Source organism: Festucalex cinctus, chromosome 3, assembly GCF_051991245.1.
Source record: "Festucalex cinctus isolate MCC-2025b chromosome 3, RoL_Fcin_1.0, whole genome shotgun sequence".
Lineage (NCBI taxonomy): Eukaryota > Metazoa > Chordata > Actinopteri > Syngnathiformes > Syngnathidae > Festucalex > Festucalex cinctus.
This window is the reverse complement of record NC_135413.1, coordinates 19,967,686-19,989,765: the sequence shown is the minus strand read 5'-3', so window position 1 is coordinate 19,989,765 and position 22,080 is coordinate 19,967,686. Positions and strand designations below refer to the sequence as shown.

At 38.7% G+C, this 22,080-nt stretch overlaps 3 protein-coding genes across 3 annotated transcripts; 1 reads left to right on the top strand and 2 right to left on the bottom strand.

Moving 5' to 3' along the window:
• The first annotated feature begins 58 nt into the window (after nucleotides 1-58).
• endouc (endonuclease, polyU-specific C) lies at nucleotides 59-4,684 on the top strand. Its single transcript, XM_077516514.1, has 8 exons — nucleotides 59-866; nucleotides 996-1,049; nucleotides 1,473-1,572; nucleotides 1,664-1,775; nucleotides 2,018-2,139; nucleotides 3,749-3,861; nucleotides 3,970-4,120; nucleotides 4,188-4,684. Exons 1-8 carry the CDS (start codon nucleotides 856-858, stop codon nucleotides 4,461-4,463), a joined length of 939 nt encoding a protein of 312 aa, XP_077372640.1. The 5' UTR covers nucleotides 59-855; the 3' UTR covers nucleotides 4,464-4,684.
• A 712-nt stretch (nucleotides 4,685-5,396) lies between these two features.
• On the bottom strand, nucleotides 5,397-16,566 carry pla2g15 (phospholipase A2, group XV). Its single transcript, XM_077516498.1, has 7 exons — nucleotides 16,223-16,566; nucleotides 14,915-15,071; nucleotides 12,468-12,586; nucleotides 11,614-11,712; nucleotides 11,289-11,513; nucleotides 8,881-8,993; nucleotides 5,397-8,775 (listed from the first exon to the last, which is right to left on the bottom strand). Exons 1-7 carry the CDS (start codon nucleotides 16,368-16,370, stop codon nucleotides 8,380-8,382), a joined length of 1,257 nt encoding a protein of 418 aa, XP_077372624.1. The 5' UTR covers nucleotides 16,371-16,566; the 3' UTR covers nucleotides 5,397-8,379.
• A 263-nt stretch (nucleotides 16,567-16,829) lies between these two features.
• On the bottom strand, nucleotides 16,830-21,725 carry lcat (lecithin-cholesterol acyltransferase). The gene is made up of 8 exons (XM_077516497.1): nucleotides 21,616-21,725; nucleotides 20,943-21,167; nucleotides 20,206-20,362; nucleotides 19,892-20,007; nucleotides 18,803-18,898; nucleotides 18,288-18,512; nucleotides 17,849-18,044; nucleotides 16,830-17,297 (listed from the first exon to the last, which is right to left on the bottom strand). Exons 2-8 carry the CDS (start codon nucleotides 21,091-21,093, stop codon nucleotides 16,940-16,942), a joined length of 1,299 nt encoding a protein of 432 aa, XP_077372623.1. The 5' UTR covers nucleotides 21,094-21,167; nucleotides 21,616-21,725; the 3' UTR covers nucleotides 16,830-16,939.
• Nucleotides 21,726-22,080: the final 355 nt, after the last annotated feature.

Here is a 22,080-nt window from a genome sequence, read left to right as displayed (position 1 = left end):
TGGGGGAGCGTCATCTATTTTCAACAGTGTTTGTATTCAGGGTTGTGTGTGAGCTGGAGTTCATCCCAGCTGACTGTGGGCAAAAGGTGAGGTATGCGTTAGACTATAGACAAACAATCTATAGCCAGTAAAAAAAAAAAAAAAAACGACATACAGAAAACCCACACAAGCACAGGGGCCTGAGCTAATTAAGATTTGAGCCCTGAACCTCAGAGCTGTAAGATAGACAAGCTATACTACTATTTTTCGGTCTAATAAATTCAATCTAGTGTAGCCTTTGATTAACAAAGTCAATATTTAACAATGAGAATGACAATAGTCAAAATATTTCTTCATATAGTAGATTCAAATGTCAAATTAACAATTCCTAGCTTATGTCACAAGACAAAATGGCGGTCAATTCTGTGAAATGAAAAGCATTGGACTTTGGATCGTTCTAATTCGATTATTGTGATTTCAAAATGTGATGAAATGTCGATAGTCACCGGAAAAAGCAAATACAATCCGCCATTTGTTTTCACTTTATAAAGGAAGTATTTGCATTGCGTTGCATGGATGGAACAAGCCAAATAATTTTACATGACCCACAAAACACGCACATCAGATACAATACAATTAACCCATTAAATGTAAAAAGTTAAAACGAGATTCTCATTTAAAAATCGCGCTGGTTTGTAGGAGTTCCTCCGTTTTCTGTAACTAATCCGTTGATTTTTCAAATGAGGCACATTGCCCCCTGGTGGTCAATGTATGGATCTGCAGCGCTAACCTGAGGTCAGTTTTGCGCATGCGCATTTAAAGGACGTTTTCGTTGTTTGCTGTTGGTGCGCAGAAGTAGGGAAAACAAGACGCATCATGGCTTTCAGGTTTGGTCTTTAGTTTTTCTTGCAACTTTTAAGGGTTTTAATGGTAATTATAATACTATTTTGACGTTTGATGATGGAAAGCATTCCAAAATTGTTGGGGGTTTTTCCCCCTTGTTTGCTTTTTAACAGGATATGTGTAGTGCTCCTCCTGGGAGTGTTTCTCAGTGGACTGAATGCATCCAGGTACTGTACCGTAATTTTTTTTATTGTATTGACATTTTGTCACAGGTGGCAAAAATACACTTTAAAAGTAGCCTACAAAGAAGTGTAGAAAAAAGGGGCAGCGACTCCTCTAATTTAAAAAAAAAAAAAAAAAAAAAAAAGGTGTGTGTGTGGTGGGGGTCGGTCTACATACTGAAATGTACATAGGCTACTGCTTTAGTACAACAGTACTTTTTTGTTCTTTATTTACAATACGCTACCTGTTAAAAAAAAAAAAAAAAAAACAGGAGAAAATGAAAAAAAAAAAAAAAATTCTTCCAAAAAAAATACTCAAGTACAGACACCTGAAAAACTTCATCATCACTAACAACCTAGTTTATAGGTGTCTAGGTTGTACATAGACAAACAATTACAAAATACTGCTCAATGTTCCCCTCATGACAGATTGGTATTAAACCAAGAACTTTCAAACCTTTTCGATGAGCTGTGGAGGCTGGATACAAATCGAATGACGCCAGGTGTAGATTACACCATCTCAGTACAAGTATGAAGAATCTCTTTCCTATTAGTGCGTTTTTTTTTTTTGTTTTTTTTTAAATGCTGATGTGCTAATAATGACGTTTTTGTTGTGCAAGGGTCGAGCAGGGTTCGTGAGCCCGGGCAGTCAGGTTGCCCTTGATCATGCTTCTCTGCCTCTCTTCTCCAACGTCAATGAGCTCAAGATGAGGAACACCACCACCATCATCAGTTAGTGACAACTTTGATACTATTGCGTATCACATAGTGTGTATTCTGTGTAATATTGTCATAAGCTGCAAAACGAATGAAATCACGAGTCATCATGACCGTAAAAAGGGGCAGATACCCTCAGTATCCATTTTAAGTTTGTTCAAGTGAGCTGAATTGTCTCACTAGTGAGGAGAGTAAGCTTAAATATGGTTATTAAGACTTTTATGAGTCCACAGTTAGTATACTAAATGCTTCTTCAGGGCTTTTGAGGCTGCTGGACAACTATGAGAGGACAACTGGCGTGGCTGAGCGAGTCACCGCCGAGGAGCAGACTGAGACCAACCTCTTCTTGGATGCCATCTTAGAGACAGAAGTCATGAAGGTACGACTTGGGATGTGTTTGGACGACGTGCGCACTGCTCGTTACTTGGTTGTTGACACGAAAACGGACAGATGGGCAAGGCAGGTCGTTTTTCAGATAAGGTTGAAAGGAAAGTTTTACATTTGATAGCACTGTTTATATATTTTACTTTTATAATAATTCAACTAATTAACAAATAAAATAAACAATACAGGCCTATACATAATCAATAGTACAGTATTAAATGTGAAAATAACAAGCTTCATGTGACAAATATGACAGGAAGTGATTGGTCTGCGTGTGTCCATAGTCTCCTCCCCTCTGTAGCGTGTTGACGAATGTTGTTTTTCGAGCTCTCGAACGGCTTCTGGGGTGAGGTTGCAGCTGCAGCCCAAAGGGAGTTTCGTCTTTTCACTGGAAACATTCTTTCACAGAGGAAGAACAGTAAATGTGGAACATCTGTGTGCAGCTGCGGAATGTTGCGTTGTCTCGGCCTCACTACAAACTGGACCTGTACCAGTACGAGAGGAATTTGTGAGGGGGGCTGACTCTGAAAACAGTTGGGTCAAAAAAACAAAACAAAAAACAAATGTTTGAGCTGTTTAACCCCAAAAGTTGGGTCTCATTAAATTAATAATCCACATAGCAATCTAATTTTTTTGCGTTCTTTTGTGAGTTATTAATTTCACCCAACTTTTTGTATTAACTGAATAACCCAATTGAATATATGGTCAAAAATGGCCCAACCCTTTTTGGGTTAAATAACTCTCAAAGTCGGGTCAGATTAAATTAAATTACTGTAAATTCATAATGCAAATTTTTAGGTTAATTTGAATAACTTGATTGAATTAGGTCAAAAAAAGATCTGATCCAGCTTTATGAGTTTTTTTTAAATTTGTCGATGTCAATTTGTTGGGTTATTGCTGTTGGGGTTATTCATTTGATCTAACTTTTTTGGGGTTCATTGAATAACCCAATTAAATGAGGTCAAAAAGGGATCGACCCAATTTTGAGTTATTTAAATTTGTTGATGTCAATTTGTTGGGTTGTTCTGTTGGTTATTTGTGGGTTATTCATTTGATCTAACTTTTTTGGGGTTCACTGAATAACCAAATTAAATTGGGTCAAAAATTAATCGACACAATTTTGAGTTATTTAAAGTTGTTGATGTCAATTTGTTGGGTTGTTTTGTGGGTTATTCATTCTGCCCAACTTGGGGTATTAATGGAGTTGGGTCAAAAATGACCCGCCCCAACTTTTTCAGTTATTTAATGTGCCAAGTTGAATTAATAACCCACAAAGCATACTTTTTTCCCCCTTTTTTTGTTGTTGTTGTTCATTTGGCCCAACTTTTTGGGTTAAGTGAATAATCCAAGAAGAGTTGGTCCCTTTTTGTCACAATTTGGGTTATTTTTTTTATCCAAATGTTTTTTAGAGTGCTCTTGTTGTTGTTCTTGTTACAACAACAGTAGCATCTCAGTTGTATTTGATGCACATTTTACAGTATCCTTTTGTTGTGGCTATTATCTTATTATCCACAATGATGAGGTTGGTGGATGATTTCGGCAAAGAAGAAGTGCTCAGTAATGTAGATTCAGACGTGTTTTTTTGTTGTTGTTTTTTTTTTAAGCGTACTCACAGATATCTGGTGAGTAAAGGAAAGTCTTCATCAAACTTGAGACACTTTAAGAGTCAGCTGCGCCTGATCTGGTTTCATCTCTACCACAGACAGAGGAACACTGGGTGAGAGCACATTCGCTGACTAAAACAACAATATTCCAAAGGGACAGCAATATTTCCAAAATCAATGAGAATGTGCAACACATTTGTGTCGGAATCATTTTTTCACAGGCCTGACTCCTGCGGCTTCGAGCACGTGTTTGTTGGCGAGCTCAAATCTAGCAGTGAAATCACAGGCTTCCATAACTGGATCCAGTTCTACATGCAGGAAAAGGGCGAACTGCTGGACTACAAGGGCTACAAGGCGAGGGAGCACGACTTGGTACGTGTGAAACACTCGTCGCTACGGTCGTCTGACCGACCACCTTGACGCTCGCGACCTTTTCCAGCCCGACGAGGACGACCACGTGGTGAGCCTCCAGTTCAGTTGGCACAGCGTGATCAAACCCGTGGGCAGCTCCTTCATCGGCACCAGTCCCGAGTTCGAGATGGCGCTCTTCACCGTCATCTTCCTCATGAACACGGAGAGAAGCACCACGGTGCTGGTCAACATCGACCAGTGTCAGATGGAGCTGGTGGTCATCCGACACGGACGCTCCCTCGGCACGGCCTACCCCAAACTGCTCAGTAGCAACAGCAGGCACGTTACAACGCACTCGCAATGATCTGGCTTTGATTACTACTACTATTACTACTAAGTGGCCCATTGAGATAGTAGGAAGTCCTGGCCAGACAATAATAAATTCAAATACAGACTGATATGTACTCTGATCATACATAAGGGAGAAAATGACCTAGAAAGGAACTCATGACTGAGTATTGTTTGTATTATAGTAAGGTGTCATTATATACTGATTTGCCCATTAAAGGTTTCGCAATAAAACAAGATTTGTCTTGTCTTGCTCATATTTTCTAGCCTGAAATTGTCACGCATCAGGCGGTTGACCTTGAGATGTAATTTGTTCCTTGACCAGTCTTGGAACTCAAAGCACTTGTGTCTCAAATCATATTTCCCCATTAAAATGAAAGGAAAGGCCTTAATAAAAATAATAATAATAATGATAATAAAAGGTTGTACAGTGTTTTTAACGAGAAAAAAAAAATCTAAATTCCTAATTATTTAAAACAATTACCGGTAACAGTTTTTGTCACATTTTTTCCTACAATGATTGTGTGTATGCGGCTTGGCCACATGGGGGCAGTATACGACAGACGGCCATATCGTACTGGAGAATCACAGTTGTATGCTAGTGGAGGCTCTTTATCGGCAAGGGGCATAAAACAAAATTTATTACAAATCATATTTGCTGCTTGTTGTGAAGCCAGTTGACTTAACTACCACCATAAGCGCTTGCAAGTAAAAACAAACAAACAAACAAACAGCTCGTATCCAGAAAAATAAGGTCACTCTCGCATCCTAAGGCACCACTGTACACATCCTAACTTGTTGAAGGCCACAAATGGTTTAAAATAAAAGTTACAGCAATAATATGTACTGAAAATTAGCTCATAAAAAAACAAAAAATCATTAAGCTTGGTCTCGGCCTCAGCTCATGGGTCCACCAAAATAATATTAATTAACAAACACATCTAATAGACAGAATTCAATTTCATTTATTGCCTCAAATCATTCTGCAACAAACTACAGGTATTTTTGTCAGAGGTTTTCCAACAATTTCAATGGCCTACTTCAATAAATGACAGACATCCCATAGCATTTTAAAATACTGTACTTTAAGTACAGTACTTCCTTAATGCTTTCCAATTTAGTCACTTCAAAACAGGTCAGAGCTTCAAGACAAGTTTTTTTTCTTCTTCTTCTTCTTTTCTGTGGATTCTCATGTTTGCACGTCATGGCATGTGAAACCCCCCAAGACAGGAAGTTGTGAGATTTCCAATTTTGAGCATACAATCAGTTTGAATAGTTCAAACATGCTGCATGTTGACGTTGCATCAAATTAGCATCTTTTCCCTGTGATTGTGTTTCGGATTTTTTTTTTTTATTAAAATATTTTATACATAATTTAAAGCTCTTAAAATGTAACATGAAGAGAAATCATTTTGAGGGGGGGGAAGTCATTTTGAATAACACTTTATCAAAGGCAGTACATAACTGACAGTCCATTGTAGAATGTCATTGTGGTCAGTTACAATTACTCTGGCCAGAGAGAGTAACTAACGTCATTTCCACAAGCGCGCGCACACAGACACAAGCACACTTTTGGAAAAAGAATTGGAGAGGCACAATCTGAACACTTCTTGATTGTCTAAAGACATAAAACCTGTAATTGTGATACGTGGAGCCAAAAACAAAGCATCATGCAATGGCTAAATCGTATTGGATTGCAATTTACAACAAAAACAACCAGGTACACAATTTGTTAGTTTGGCAAACAAAATCAAATATTAATCCTTTTTAGTGTTTACCAGGACGCGTCTAGAATTTGGCACAAGCTAAAATGACATCAATGAACATTGATGTAACAGAAACAAAATATTCAAGCAATAAAACTGAAAATAATTTGAGAATATAAATCTCAGAAACAGTGCATAGTCCATCTTAACACATGAGAAGCAGTTGGAACCTGAAGAGACATGATGACAACCAGGGATGAGATATGAAGAACATGAGGTCAGATTTTCAACAGCCCTAAAGATGAATTTCAGAAAATTACAAACTGTAGAGTGTTTATTAATAATCTCTGATTTAATGACAATCCGCTGTTGTACTTTTGTCTTGTTGGATATTAAAAAATAAATCACTTTCAGTAAAACTGCCAAACTGACTAGTCACAACAATCTTAGTCATTTATAAAAAGCATGAAACAGTCATAAGGTCATTCCAAAGTGCAACATCTTGGGATTCAGAAACACTAAAAGAAATGAAGAATAAAACATTGTGCTGGTCAGTAAATGCTACTTTTTATAGAGCAAGTGCAGGGAAATAAATGTGGAATCACTCCATTCTGAGGGGAAAAAAATATAGTCACTCCATTTTGAGCAGAAAATAAGGACACACCCAGTCAATTTCCTTTCCTTAATTAATTGAGCACCTGCCTCAAATGACATCTGCTCGTTAGTCAGCAGTTACAAACAGTACAGTTATCACACCTTGGAGGGCTGCTGGACCAAGTGGATTGGAAAGAATTATGGCTCCAACAAGGAAGATGTCTCTTGAGACCAAAGACAGGATTATCAAACTTCTTGAAGAAGGTAACTCTACACGTATGGTTGCCAAAGATGTGGGCTGTTCACAGTCAGCTGTATCGGAGATCTGGACCAAGTGCAAACAGCATGTGAAGGTTGTTAAAGTCAAGCGTACTGGTAGACCAAGGAAGACATCTAAGCGTCAAGACAAACAACTAAAGGCCATATGTCGTGAAAACGGAAAATGCACAACAAGACAAATGAAGAAGAAATGGGAGGAAGCTGGAGTCAATGTATGACAGAACTGTGCAAAATCGCTCAAAGGAAATGGGATTTACATACAGGAAAGCGAAGAGGAAACCATCATTGACGCTTAAACAAAAAAGAACAAGACTGCAATGGACTAATGAGAGGCAATCATGGACTGTGGATGAAGGTTATCTTCAGTGATGAGTCATGAATCTGCATTGGACAAGGTGATGACGCTAGAACTTTTGTTTGGTGCCGTTCCAGTGAGATTTACAAAGAGGACTGCCTAAAGAAAACAAAATTCCCACAATCCTTGATATGGGGCTGCATGTCAGGCAAAGGCACTGGGGAGATGGCTGTGGTTAAAGCTTCGATAAATGCACAAGTTTACATTTTACATTTTGGACAGCTTTCTTATCCCTTCAATTGGGAAAAATATTTGGGGATGATGAAATCATGTTCCAAGATGACAATGTATCATGCTACAGAGCAAAAACTGTGAAAGTGATTCCATATTTATTTCCCTGCACTTGCTCTATAAAAATAACATTTACTGACCATCACAATGTTTTTTCTTCATTTCTTTTAGTGTTTCTGAAAGCCAAGATGTTGCACTTTGGAATGACCTCACGACTGTTTCATGCTTTTTATCTGAGTTTGATCTACAGAATAAAACGTCTGAGTGAGTGCTCATCCAAGACTGGTGATTCCATACTTTTTTTTTTTTCTAGGGGTTGTACGTAGCCTCCTGGTTGTTATTATTAGCATAGCGAGCATTCAAAATAAAAGAACCGGTTAAAGTTCCCATCTGACCTTTACAACCCTGCTTTGCCTCTTTTGATACAAGAACAACACTCTGTTGTCTTGAACAGCTGAGAATACAAAGTGTATCCGTAAACATACTGACAACTGTAAAAATTAATTTAAAACCGATTGAATTAAAAAAAAAAAAGTCACAATACGCACTTATACAGCAGCCATTTAAAAACAATTAGATATGAATAATAATGACGTTACTTTTGTGGTTAAGAGGTGTCAAAATGGCTGCCGCGTCTTTCCAGTTGGCAGTGTGGCATGTACACGAGAGCATTTTGGAGGGCATAAAACCAAAGCAGCACGAATGAGAATTTGAACAGCACAACTGACGACAAGAGTTTTGACGCATGTTGGAAACGTCCCGCAAGTCTAGAAAAGCACCTTCTTGATGTAGGCCACAGTGGAGACGTTGAGCAGCATGTCGACGTGCTCGTTCCCGGGAAGCTCTTGCAAGATCACCGGCTGTTTCTGCCGCCCCGCCCAGCGCTTGCACTGGGTGGCGCTCAGCAGGTTGACCGTCCCGTCGCCGTCGCCCATCACCACGGTGGGATCCTCGTCGGGGAACTTGGACGTGTACTGGAAGGCTTCCGACGTGGGGACGCCGGAGCCGTACAAGCAGTGGACGGCCACGCCCGGCGGCGTGAGGTCGAAGAGGAGGGGCTCCGTGTCCTGATGCATCAGCCAGCCGTCCTCGAACCCCAGGTCCATGTATAGTCGCTTGTAGTCCATCACGGTATAGTTCGTCGTGGGGGTCTGGATCAAAACCTGCACGAAAATGTGGGAAATTCTATTTTGTATTTGTTTGTTGCGACTAATTTTGGTGGCGACTTCTTTGGAGCTTTAATGGTTAATAAACATGCAAACACACACCTTATCTTTAGGCCATGTGTGGGAATAGGGAAGTAGCCAAGAGGTGGACACGGCCGTTCGTTGCTGAGAGCGGATCTTCAGCGGTCTGATGACCGGGATGCCGTTATTGTCACCTGAAACACAAACCGATTTCAAGAAGTGCAAGTAGACAAATAGGAAGAAAAGGAAGGGGAAGTCCACCACAGTGATGTACTTATCTGATGACGGCCTTTTAATGGTAATCATCATTTATATTGGTAAACACACGTTTGTTAACTCATTAACTCCCAAAAACGTATAAATACGTCATATTTTAAATGTTTTAACTGTCCCAAAGACGTACTTATACTTTTTTTTTTTTAATGCCAGAGCATAGAGAAGGCTTTGATGCAGTCTCTCTACTGCAGAAAATGGTTGAGTGGCAGCAGAGTATAAGAGATCAACCAGGCCATGTTAAAACAGGCTGATTTCCCCACAGTTCGAAGCAGAATTGTGAAAAACGATGAGACTTAGCCATGTTCTATTGCTAATTGCTGCACAGCGGAAACATATAGGAATATACTTTTTTTCCCTGATAAAAGAAGAGACTTTAATCTCTCTTTTGGTATGTTCCATATTTTTATAGCAATAGAACATAATATTTCACGGGCCTTGAAAAATCAGTCAAAATTCAGGAAAACACTTAAGTGAAAATGGCTGGGAGTGAATGAGTTAATGACCTATCACAGCAGTAAACACTGCAAACACATTTTTGTTGTCCAAAAATGGTTTGAATCATATAAGCTAGGCTATTTCTTCTCTGTAGAGGACAGGCATAAATATTGTGAGTCCAGTGGGTTTGTTCTTTTTAAATATGTTTATCAAACTGCTTGTTAGGGATGTATGATTTTGAAAAATAATCTAATTGCCAGTTTTGACGTCAATTTTGCAATCGCAATCTGCTATGCGATTCGTTTTTCAACTTCTTCTTCCCATGCATTTTGAACAATAAATTATTCTCAATTACAATAAACAGTATCAGATTTGTTTGGTCTTGTATGTTTAGCTTATTATGCTCAAATAGATGACCACCGCCCACTCAGTGCGGCGGCCATCTTGGCCAATTGATTAGGTACACTCAGGATTCTCGGCTCCCGCCTACACAGAGTGGCGGCCATCTTGGCCAATTGATTAGGTAAGCCTGGGATTTTCGCACCACCGCCCACTCAGAGCGGCGGCCATCTTGGCCAATTGATTCGGTATGCCAGGGATTGACCTGATTTCAACAGGAAGTGGGATATGAATTAATATGACAGTTTATCCATTTCAATTACTTAACGCTCAATAACTTAGTAAACACTTGTTTTTTTCTGGCTTTCACTTAAAGGGAATGTCAACCTTATATATTTCTTGACAATGTGTTATATGTGACCTCACTAGTCTAAAATTACATTTTGATTATTACATTTGTGGAATGAGTTATGCAACAAAATACATCAATTTTTATCCATCTCAGGCAACAATCACAACTCATTGAGCTGTGATTGGTTGTTGCCTGAGACCTGAGCAATTGTGATGTAATTTTCAATCGACAGCAAGTGGCAAAATGGCCGCCTTCTGATATTGATGAAAAACTGCTGGATCTTGATGCTTAACTCACGCAATATTAACCCGAATACTGTATTTAAACTAGAGAGGATGCATAGAACACATTATTATTGTCAAGATTTTTTATTTATTTATTTTTGGGGGGGGGTTGACTTGCACTTTAACACTAATGGGTGATTTGTTCTTTTTCAATATGTGCATTAGGCATCTAGGTATTATTTAATATACGTTATAAAATATATTATAAAATCAATCTTTTGGTTTTTTTTTACCTGACATATTTGACTATTAAGATTGGCAAAACTTAAAATTTGTGGCTTTGAGGCTAGGAAACACTTTGTCGACAGCACCAAAAAAAAAGAAAAAGAAAAGTGTTTGTATTTCCAGCTTGAAAACAGGAATGTCTCTCCTTCTCTATTGTCTTGGCAAAAAATCATGAAGTTAGAATTTTATAGCTGGGACAGGGTGGCAAAAAAGTTGAGGGATGCTCATCAAACACCTGTTTGGAACATGCCACAGTTGAACAGGCTAATTGCAAACAGGTGGGTGCCATTATTGGATATAAAAGGAGCTTCTCTGAATTGTACAGTCACTGCAGTGATTTCTCCAGATTTTCTGAACCTTTTAATGATATTATGGACCGTATATGATGAAATCCCACCATGCCATAAAAGTATTAGATGTTTATTTACGTCTTGTCAAATGTTGCTCACCAGTAACTGGAAGGCACTTAATGGTAATTGGTGTTGGTGATGGAAAGGTGCTTCCCAACGAATATTCTAACGACAGGTTCTAATAATAATTAAATATGACATAGTAATATAGTCGTTTCCTTCTCTCACCAGATGTGATCACACGTAGTGTCTTGGCCACGCCGGCCCACGGTGCTCCAAGAGCGATGAACGCTTTAATGTATTTGTCTTTCCAGGCTTGCGTCTGCTGGTTGAGGAAGTACAACGTGTACATGTTGCCCATACTGTGGGCAATCATAACCACGGGCTGCCCCGCATTCGTTGCCATCTCCTCGACCATCAGCTTCAATGCCAGGAAATAGTCCTTGTTCTCATCTGCGAAGAAAAGCAACAAGGCATCTCAGGATCCAAACTGAGAAGCGGTTGGATGCTCACGACAGGAGCCTTAGCATGGTGCTGTGTGTGTTCGTCTTACTGGGTGCTCTCCTCCAATCATATGGAGCTCCTCTGACATCGTCACCTCGAGTATAGCCCCAGTCCACCAATGCCTGTACTATATTAAAGAAATACATACCTAAAAGGCAGACAAGAGCACAAGCTGGTTTTAGTGGAATGGAAGAATTGGTAGCTTTTCCAAGCATTTTACTTCACGTTCTCCTTGACTAATAAGAAATTAATCATTTAAAATAAATTAGTAATTATTAAACATTTGAAACAAAACGGCTCCTTGCCGCATGAAATCGTGGAGGAGAGGAGAGAGAAAAAAAAAAACCCTAGGCTGATTTTGAATCAGTGACTTGCTGCTTACAGAGCAAGCACACTAACCACTATATTATTCATTCAGTTAGGATCAACAGTGCAAAATGTTTACTTGTAGTTTACACAAGTCTCAACCAGAACTGGAATTTGAAGATAGCCAATTGTCATTGCACTTTGGCAGTGCAAATGTGAAGAATAATTGATTGCTTTGAATTCATCTGGACAGAATGTTTACTGAATGTTTAGTTGTCACTATCCCATGGAGGTCTCAGAGAAAGTGGGCGTGAGTTTAGTCCGCAGAGGCGGTGCGGGGGTTGGTCCGCACTTTATGATGTCATAAAGTGAGGACTCGCTCATTTTCTCAGGTTGGGAGGGGCTGGTGCTTGGAAAGCAGAATGACCTGAAATGCTGACATTTTTAGGTAAACACAAATGAAATCGCATGAGATTACAAAACTCCTTATTTTCTGGAGTCCAGATATCCCTTTTACATACCGCCTATCCTCAACTACGCTCGTGTATGACGATTGTGATTGTGTCTGTAAGCCAACTTTCATCCATCTACACTCACCCACGCTGCGTTTACTGGGGTCCAGATACTCCACCGAGTACGTCTCACCAAATCCCGGCACGCTGATGTTCACCCCGGGTGGCGACGAGGTTGTGTGTGTGGTCCTGTTGTAGATCAGCCTACACACACACACACACGTAATACAATCATAGGGAAACCTTGACTAGGTATTAGTTCTGCTTCTGTGGTGCGTGACCTGACACTATAAAACAGCTTTACTGCACTTCCGTCACCTTGTGTGACATCTTCCCTTTTTTTTTGGTAGTTACTAACTAACTGATGTTTCCTGATTTACTACAGTGATATAGTACTGCTTAAAAAGCTCATAGTGAACATTGTAATATTCTTTACTGCAGTGGTTTTATATATATATATATATATATATATATATATATATATATATATATATATATATTAAAACCGAGTTCTGTGCCTTTATTAAACTTTTGACCCCCATTTTGTATTTATGTGGTCTCAAATTATTTGGAAATAAAAAGATATAACTAAGTGTCATCTTTTTGGATCGTAGTAAAATAACAGAATTTTAAATAAAGTTTTCAAGGGTGGCATATGACAAGTTGGGTCAAACCATTCTGGTATGGAAGAGATGCTGGGTTTTTAAGACAGTGAAATTGAGATTTAGAAATGTAGAAATATTTACATCAACTTAAAATATATTTTAAAATCTCACATACCTCCTGGAGTGCCTTCACATACCCCCATTTGAGAACCACTGTTTTATTGTACAGCCCAGTTCAGCTAATGTATGCCTGAATGTGTGCATCCCCCAAACAGAAATATACATGAAAAGATAACTACAACATGTTTATATTGGTTGTTTAGCCACGTTGACATAAAACGACTGAGATTGCACAAAATCCTCATTAGGTCTATAATTTATTAACTGTATTGATACTAACAAAAAAAGAACATAGAATATATCACTGCTACAATGCAATATTGCTACGCCAAAGGTATAAGTCGCCTGTCAGGTTTGTCTCGAGGCCTCTTGCCTTTGTCCGCCTTCTTGCGTCTCCTCTAACTTGCTTTCTGCCTCCATGTGCGGTCGTGTGTGTTGTGTGACTTGACTGAGCTTCAGAAAACAGTTGAGCCGTGACTGGTCGTTACCTGAGCCCTGAGAAAAATGGCTGCCCTCTAAGATGGATAAAAATAGGTGGATTTGTTTGATGCTTAATTCATATTCCACAAATGCATACACTTGTGAACAAAAAGCAAAGTTTTCTTGCTGTTTTTAAAGTTTTAAGTGTGAAAATCGAGCATCTTCGCATCGTCTTGTCAACTGTGCCCTAGCTGTTGCTTTAAATATTGCTACTGTAAAGAATTGTGGGTAATATCCTTTCATAAAGGTTGGACAAGACTAACCTTTGCTAAAGGTGGGTTAAGGGTTGCATCCTGCCACCTTTCCTAAGCATTTGTAGAATTTGAACACTTGTATTATCCTCAAAGTACTTCTGGTAAAAAGAATCCAAAGAGGCCCTTAATACTATTTCAATATGGAAAAAAATATATATATATGTATTTTTAAAGCAGTACCAGAAAAAAATTTAGATACACGTTTTGTTTTCCGGATACTCAGTGATTGTAAATACTATCCACAATTCGACCACCAGTGCAAACTAATGATATGCAATACATGCGCTGACTATTCTGACTACCACCACAATAATAAACCTCTTGTTAAAAGAATATCTCCTTATTGATCAAATCTCAATGTTATCTTTGTAAAAACTGAATATTTGATGCAGATAGATGTTGGCGAAGAGAACCATACAATACCCGAGTATGGGATATATTGCACAAGTCATCTTATTTTAGACTACTGCAGTCTACTAAAATGTGTTTTGCTGTTACCTAAGTGAGCATTTTTATCCATTTTCTTGTTTTTGTAGACACAATCCTAAGTGTTAAGGATTACCTCAACATTTGTTTGTTTACGCCACCTCTCATTGGGAAAACTGACCTTTGGATGGCTAACAGAGATGGCTAATGGTTCAAAGCACATGGCACATATAGACAGGTTCAAAACATATGGCACATAGACAACTATTCACACTCACGTTTCAACCACGATAGAATATTCAACATAACTCCACTTCTTCGTATCATACTACAGTGTAGTAAACTGGTCAAGGTTGTCAGCTCAAAGTGTTACCGTAGTGAGCTGAAACGACCTCTACTTTTTCTAATCAGGAGGAGGTGGCATGAACCTCAATCCCAAAAGTTTTTTCCATTGTTGGAACTGTCTTTTTTTTTCACTCACTCGGGCCCAAATATCCAATTAAGCCTTTAACTTCACCAACAGCCCTTGATCATGAACCAAAAATGAAGTTCATTGTATTAATACCTAATTCACAGTGAATAAAAATCAAGAAATTAGGATGGTAAAGTATGGATGGCAGCATCTTTGATTGACAGGCGTCTCATACCTTATGTTATCCATCCAGCAGTCAATGGCAACAGGCACTAGCTGCTCCAAGTTGAGCCATAAAGTGAAGAAGGTGTCCGTCTTCTTATAACAAATGTAATGAACCACACTGGGTTTATCCAGCTTTGCCTCCAGCTGGTTTCCCAAGTCCCCTGGAACTGCAATCAATCAAACGACAATATATATCACGATTATAGTGACCAAGATGATCAAGGACATCAGTCTTATGTCAAAAGGAAACCAAAACGGCACATTTTTATTTTGAATTCTAAAAAAAATACATAACATTGGCCTTTCAATTTTGAAATTGTGCACAGCTCTAAAGTTAATTGGACATGTATTTTATCCAGCTGCTTTTTTTATTATGCAACGTGTTGTTTGGATGTCTTCAGCTATAGATTGTTGTCTGAGTTCATTCACATTGACATTTGAGTTTGACCATTGATGGCCTTGAGTCCACGTGGCAATATTGCCCGAAAGACAAAAAAGTGATCTTCATTTTTCAACTGTTAAGCAAAGTAACACCGTTATACATATTTCTTCTTCATCATAAAGAAGTAGGCTGAAAAATTCCAACAATCCAGACACATTGAGGTAGGTAGATACATGGATGATTGCTCCAACTATGTGCTAGTCACAGTGTGCCACCGCCACACAAACACTGACCCCATGTCAACAGAATAAGTACGAACAAGATAAGGTTTCCACAAAATCAACCACATTTAATCAAGTGAGTAAGTGGAGCAAGGAGAATAGAATGGTAATGGTGTTTAAACTAAAGGCACTGATTGGAAAGAGTCACATGATGGAGTGCGCAAATAAATGATGGGATTGACTCAAATTTTCCCAGAAATCTGATTGGCTGCATAAAAGCAGTCTTGTGATAGTGCTTGTAAACAGACGTCTGTAGCTGTAGAAATAAGTGCTCAGGGTGTTTTACGTTTACCTGTTAATCTTTGTCATGGTATGTTGTTTAAAATCCGTCGATGTAATATGGAATTTAAAGAATTAAATAAACGACTGGACTCGCGTCATACAGTAAAGTGAAACTGCACAATAATGTCGCAAATATAATTTAAAGCGTTCATAGCAGCTATCAACCAGTGTTCAAGCCAAACATTTACTTTATCTTCTATTTCACTGACCTAAATACCACAAAATATTGAGTTGTCTAAAAAAGAAACGAGTGAAACTCCTCCTCATATTGAATCCCATTTTTGACGCTTGACGCTCATCGTTCATCAAGTGTTGACATTTAACATCGTTGTAAAGCAAAGACAGCGAAACGTGAAGTACAGTAAACACTTACCGAGGACCACTGGAGGTCCCGGGGACAGGCAGGGCTTGTTGCCCCCACATTTCCCCACAGGTTTGCCGGAGCTCCTTTCAGAAAACAGCCACAATAACAACGCGACTGTGAGAAGCGAGAAGGGGGCTACCCGCTGTCTACACCCCATGACTCCCGATGTCTCATAGCCGAAAAGCCATTTCGAGTTTGCTAAGATGCTATTCGACGAAGTAACTTGTTCCGCCTCGCTTGTCTAACCTTTAATAGTTGACGTTGTTTGTGTGAAACAACGTGATGATGACGCGATCACGAGGTTCAAAACAGAACGCAATCTGGGAACGCAACTGCAGTCAAGGCCGAAGTAATCGAGATCAGATACATCAAACGGGGTAGTCTGTGCGTCAAACGCCGCATTTCAATCCCAGTAAAAACACGCAAAATGAACACAAAACAAGCTGGGTTTACAGTGGGTTGATGTATTGGTGCGGCACAATAAAACTGGATGGGTTCTTGTTAGTTTCAAACTACAACTACAACTTAAATTCCACAATAACCATGAAAATGCCAGACAAAAGAATATCTTTATGCACAACAGAATTGTTATGTTGGGGAAGAAAAAAATCAAACCTTCAGAGTACATTGTCATCATTTATAAACTTGAGGTCAAGCATACACAACTTATTATTGCTGCTATTCCCGGGCCTGCTGCATGTGCTTTTTAACATAACTTCATTATATCTACCCAGACCTGACATCAACTTCTTTGGGTATCTCAGAGTTCCCCTCTAAGATTTGCTGTATTTTATTGAGCACCTTTTCATTGAACACTATATCCAGGTGTGGCAATCCCCTGTATTCTGTAACATGCACAGGCTTCTCCTGCTGTCCCACCCAATTTTTGCAAAGACTCATGCTCCGGCTGGCCACGGTGTCATCCCCATCGTCGTAAACAAAGTCTATGGGGTCTGCGTTGGGAAAACCCTCGTCGTAAATATGTGTGACTGGAGTAGGTAGTCCAACGCCGTACATACACCACACCTCAACGCCAGGTGGGCGGAGATCACCAGTCAGGTTCTTCGTGTCTTCCCTCATGTACCTGAAAACCAATCAAATGTTAGTCGGCTGAGCTCTCATGTGGTGGATTCTATTTTTTCTTTTTTCTTTTTTTTTAACTTTGAAAGGTGCTTAACATATTTGATTTGTTATTATGAAATATTATTTTATGCGGCTCAATTGAGATGTGAAGATCTTTTTTTTTTTTTTTTTTGCCAACATACTGTGCGGTGTCCTTAACTGCCAAGAAGGGCACCTCAAAATATAAATAAAAATAAAATAAAAATAAAAATATATATTACTATTAGTATTATTATTATTATTATTATTATTATTATTAATAATAATAATAATAATAATAATAATAATCTCCCATTTAATGTTTAATATTACTGACCTGATCAGATCAAATAATGAATGCTCAACATTGCTTGATAATTGTTTTGTTGTTGAAGGAATCAGTCATGGATAAATTAAAATGAGAATAGGCCTAATATAAATTGCCATGAAATCAGTTTGAGTCTGCAGAACATCAAAACAGAAGTGGATAAAGCTAATAGCTAAAAGTATGATGTAAGTACAGTATGAATTTACCATCCGTCTTCAAAATTGATGTCTTGAAAGAAGCGCTGGTAGTCCTGTGCGGTGTAGTTGAAATACGGCGTTGATAAGAAGACGTGGTCCTTAGGCCACGCCTTCTCTGTTGGCAGCATCCAGGGATTTGTTGTTGCCATCCTTTGCTCCTCTCGGATCTTGATGTTGGAAATCATTGGGATGCCGTCATTTTCACCTAAAAAATAAAAATAAATAAACGCTAGTTTTTTTTTGTGTATAATCTGTATTGCACTATAACATATGGCATTGATTCCCAACCATTATGCAGCAGCACATTTGTATGCTGTGAGAGATCACCATTTCTAGCGGAAGGTACTGAATTACCATTTTTGGTGGTGTTCATGATATAATTCTCATGAAAAAAATAAGTGCTTTGTCTCAATAAAGGCTAGGAAACACTTGCCATGCCATACAGTACCTGATGCTATGACTCGAACTACTTTAACAACGCCCCCCCATGGAGCAGCGAGGGAAATGAAGCCCCGAATGTACTTGTCCTTCCATTCCTGAGGCTGGTGGTTGAGGAAGTAGAGGACGTAATGGCAGCCCATGCTGTGTCCCAGCAAGTAAACAGGCTCCTGGTACTGCTCGTACATCTGTTCCACCAACTCCTGCAACTTCATTAGATACTCTGCATTCTCATCTGTAGCACGACAAGGAAAGGACATCTGTCATCATTTTCACATTGACTCTATTCTGCAGAAATAGATGCACATCTAGAAAAATAATACAATATAATAAAGTATAGCAAATTGTGTATCCTTCTCACAACTCTCACAACATTGCTGCATAAAAAGTAACAGTTCTTTTTCAAACACAAGAATCAAGAGTGACGCTGTATCAAACATTAATATTCTCTTATGATAATCTGTTTATATTCCATATAAACTCGATATAGTGTAGTGAAGTAAACATGGTCGTTTTACCACTTACTCGGAGCTAATCGCCAATCATACGGTGCTCCACGAACAGTCTCATTTCGAGTGTAGCCAATGTTGACTAAATGCTGCACCATAGTGTGAAAATAACCTGCAAAACACAGAGCAGACTCAGTTTTTATCTTTATGTAAATACATGTTAATCTCAGTTTCATTTCAGTTTTCATTTCAAGACAAATAGGTGTGGAAATAATGGTTATATTGTGGGAAATGCTTTGGTTACATTACGGTGGTGATATAATAGGAATCATTTATTATTATTGTCATCATCATCCATCCATCCATCCATCCATCCATCCATCCATCCATTTTCTTGACAGCTTATTCATCACAAGGGTCGTGGGGGGTGCTGGAGCCTATCTCGGGCTGGCTATGGGCAGTAGGCGGGGGAAACCCTGGACTGGTTGCCAGCCAATCGCAGTGTTATCATCATCATCATCATCATCATCATCATTATTATTATTATTATTATTATTGTTAATATTACTGTTATGTAAAAGCCAAGTATATATGGTGTATTACTTATTACGAATAACAAGTGTATTTATCCTCATTGGGTCTAATAATATACTAGATAGCCTAATAGTATACTATGTTTAGCAACATTTACAAATTGTAAAAATATTTTTGCTATTTTCATACTAATATGGATATAAAGTTGTAGGAATATAAAAGTTTATACGTCTTCTAACATGTATGTCTAACTTATTACCAAAGACTGGTTCATGACCGTCTTACTTTATATCTTTTGTTGCTTAATATGATGTTAAGTTTTCTTGCTTGCTTCAATTGCTTCTTTTTTCTTATTTATTTTTGCTGTTTACAAGTTTTGGCTTCACATTTTTTTCATTATTTTTTCATTATTGTTATTGTCTTTTTTTTAATGTATGATTGAAATAAAAATTCAAAAAACAAAATAAGTCAACGCACATAATTCTTTCATCCAGTATAGTTTACAGAATTTAACCTTTAACCTCAATATTGTTTACATTTGTTGCACAAATTGTCATGATTAAATGTGATGTTTTTCCAACTTAATCATTAAAAATATCCACAATTTGACCAACAGATGTATTTCTCTCACCAGCCAATTTGTTATTGTCCAGAAACTCAATGGGATAGGTTTGTCCAAACCCTGGCACCCGCACCTGCACACCTGGCGAGTTGACTGACCGTCGTGTCGTCCTGTTGTAAACAAGTCTGAACACAAACATTTGTGAACATTTGTAAACTCCATCTAATACATTGTGTCCAATTGGCTCAAATACCAGCATCATTAAAAAATATTTTCCATTTACATAGCATTGATCCCCTGACTTCAGTCAAAGCTTTTGATCAACAATATTTTCCATCTCTGTGAGTTCAAAATAGATGAAACACATAATTAGTCAGTGTTACCTAATGTTATCGATCCAGCAGTCCACACCAATAGGCATGAACATGTTGAGGTCAATCCACAAGGGGAACCAATGATCTGTTTTCTTGTAGCACATCCAGTGAACCAGCTGTGGCTTGTCTATCTTAGCTTCCAGGCGGTTCCCCAAGTTTCCTGGAACTGCCATAACAAGTGAGAGACGAGCATAGAAAACACAGAGTGAATAACAAGTCCCTCTAAGACCCCAAAAATATTTGTTTAGTGGAGAGTGTAACAGAAAATGTACAGGATTTAAATGCAACATTGTGTGATAGTATAAAGTCAGCTGAACATTAGCATAAGGTCGTATATTAAAGTGAAATGCACACATTTAATAACTATATTCTTTTAATTTAAGTCCATAATTCCAAATGTAAATGAACAGCCTGGATAATTTCACAAAACAAACAGCCATTTGGGCCCCAAGCTCACAACTCTTACCTCTGGCACAGTACCACCCACAGCACACCCAGAAACTTCCTTGTAATCTAATCGCAACAGTTTACAACGGGGACCTCCAAAGTGGAACACCCAAAAACTACGGTAGTACTATCTGAAGTTCAATTTTGGAAAAAATAAAATATAGGGTTGTTTAAGAACTATTTTAACAGCTTACTTTGCAAGACATTGCATGCATCTTATTTGAATTATTTGTTCCACAGAGAAATCCCACACACGCAGACAGTAAAAGAAGCATCTTTTCAGGTCAAAGTAAACTTACCGATGATGAGTGGAGGTGTGATGTTGCTATGGTTTTGAGCTTTTGAATCGGGAGGGAAGACAACATTGAGGATCCAGAAGCATGAGGTGTGATGAAGTCCCAGTAAAAGTCCAAGTGTCAGCAAAAGCCAGCTTTGTCCTGAGGAAGCCATCGTTGGTGTCCTTTCTGCGTGCTGCAGTGTTGGCCGATGTCTCCTCTCTGGCTTGGCAACACTCCTGGCGTTGGCTTGGTCAAAAAAAAAAAAAAAAAAAAAAAAAAAAGTGTGGGGGTGAACTTAAGCGGAGTTATTAATGTAAGAACGGTAACCTCCCGGACAGACCGACGTGAATTCAACCAAAGGTTAAGCCACCTGTTCTAAACTTCTGACAAATGTAGTTGAGGAGATGGATGATGAATTAAAGTGTGTGTAATCAGCCCACACGTGCTTAGTCACCGCACACACACGCACGCGCGCACCCCTACACACACACATACTTGGTGTCTTCAGTGCCCTATTGATTTTTCACCACTATTTATTTACGGGACAGATGACTGCGCGTGGGTTGACGAGGTTATAGGAAAAGAATAAAACCTAGTTGTTTATATTCGTTATTGTAATGCAATTTACACATCTAAACTTTGCAATTTACAATTTTACTGACAGAAGACACAAAACGTGGGGGAGTTGACTTACATTTAACGTGTTGCTTGCAGTCTCCTTGGTAGAATGAGTTCAAATGACGGTAAAGTGGATGAACCAACGACTTTTCGGGCAGCTGCTGGTGCCTTCAGGGGACTCCCAAAATTTCTGTTTTCATCAATGTTGGTGCATGGACGCCTGTTAACAATAATAGCCTACTAAGTTACCATAATTTAATAGAATGGTTTCATTCGCAATCTAAGTCTTCATATGTCATAGAAAGTGCATTTGATGCACAATGCATAATAATGTGCAAACTTGCTATCTTTCAATTATTGTTTCATAATGTCATAATATGGCATATTTGACGATCACCCAATTTGAATTACTCAAACCCTTTTAGAGTACCCCCCCCCCCCTTTTTTTTTCTAACTGCTTTTTACTTTGAAATAATGCTTATCTTTCAAACCCTTGTAACTGACCCTCTTCTGCGCTCCCCCGTTGATACATCAACGCACA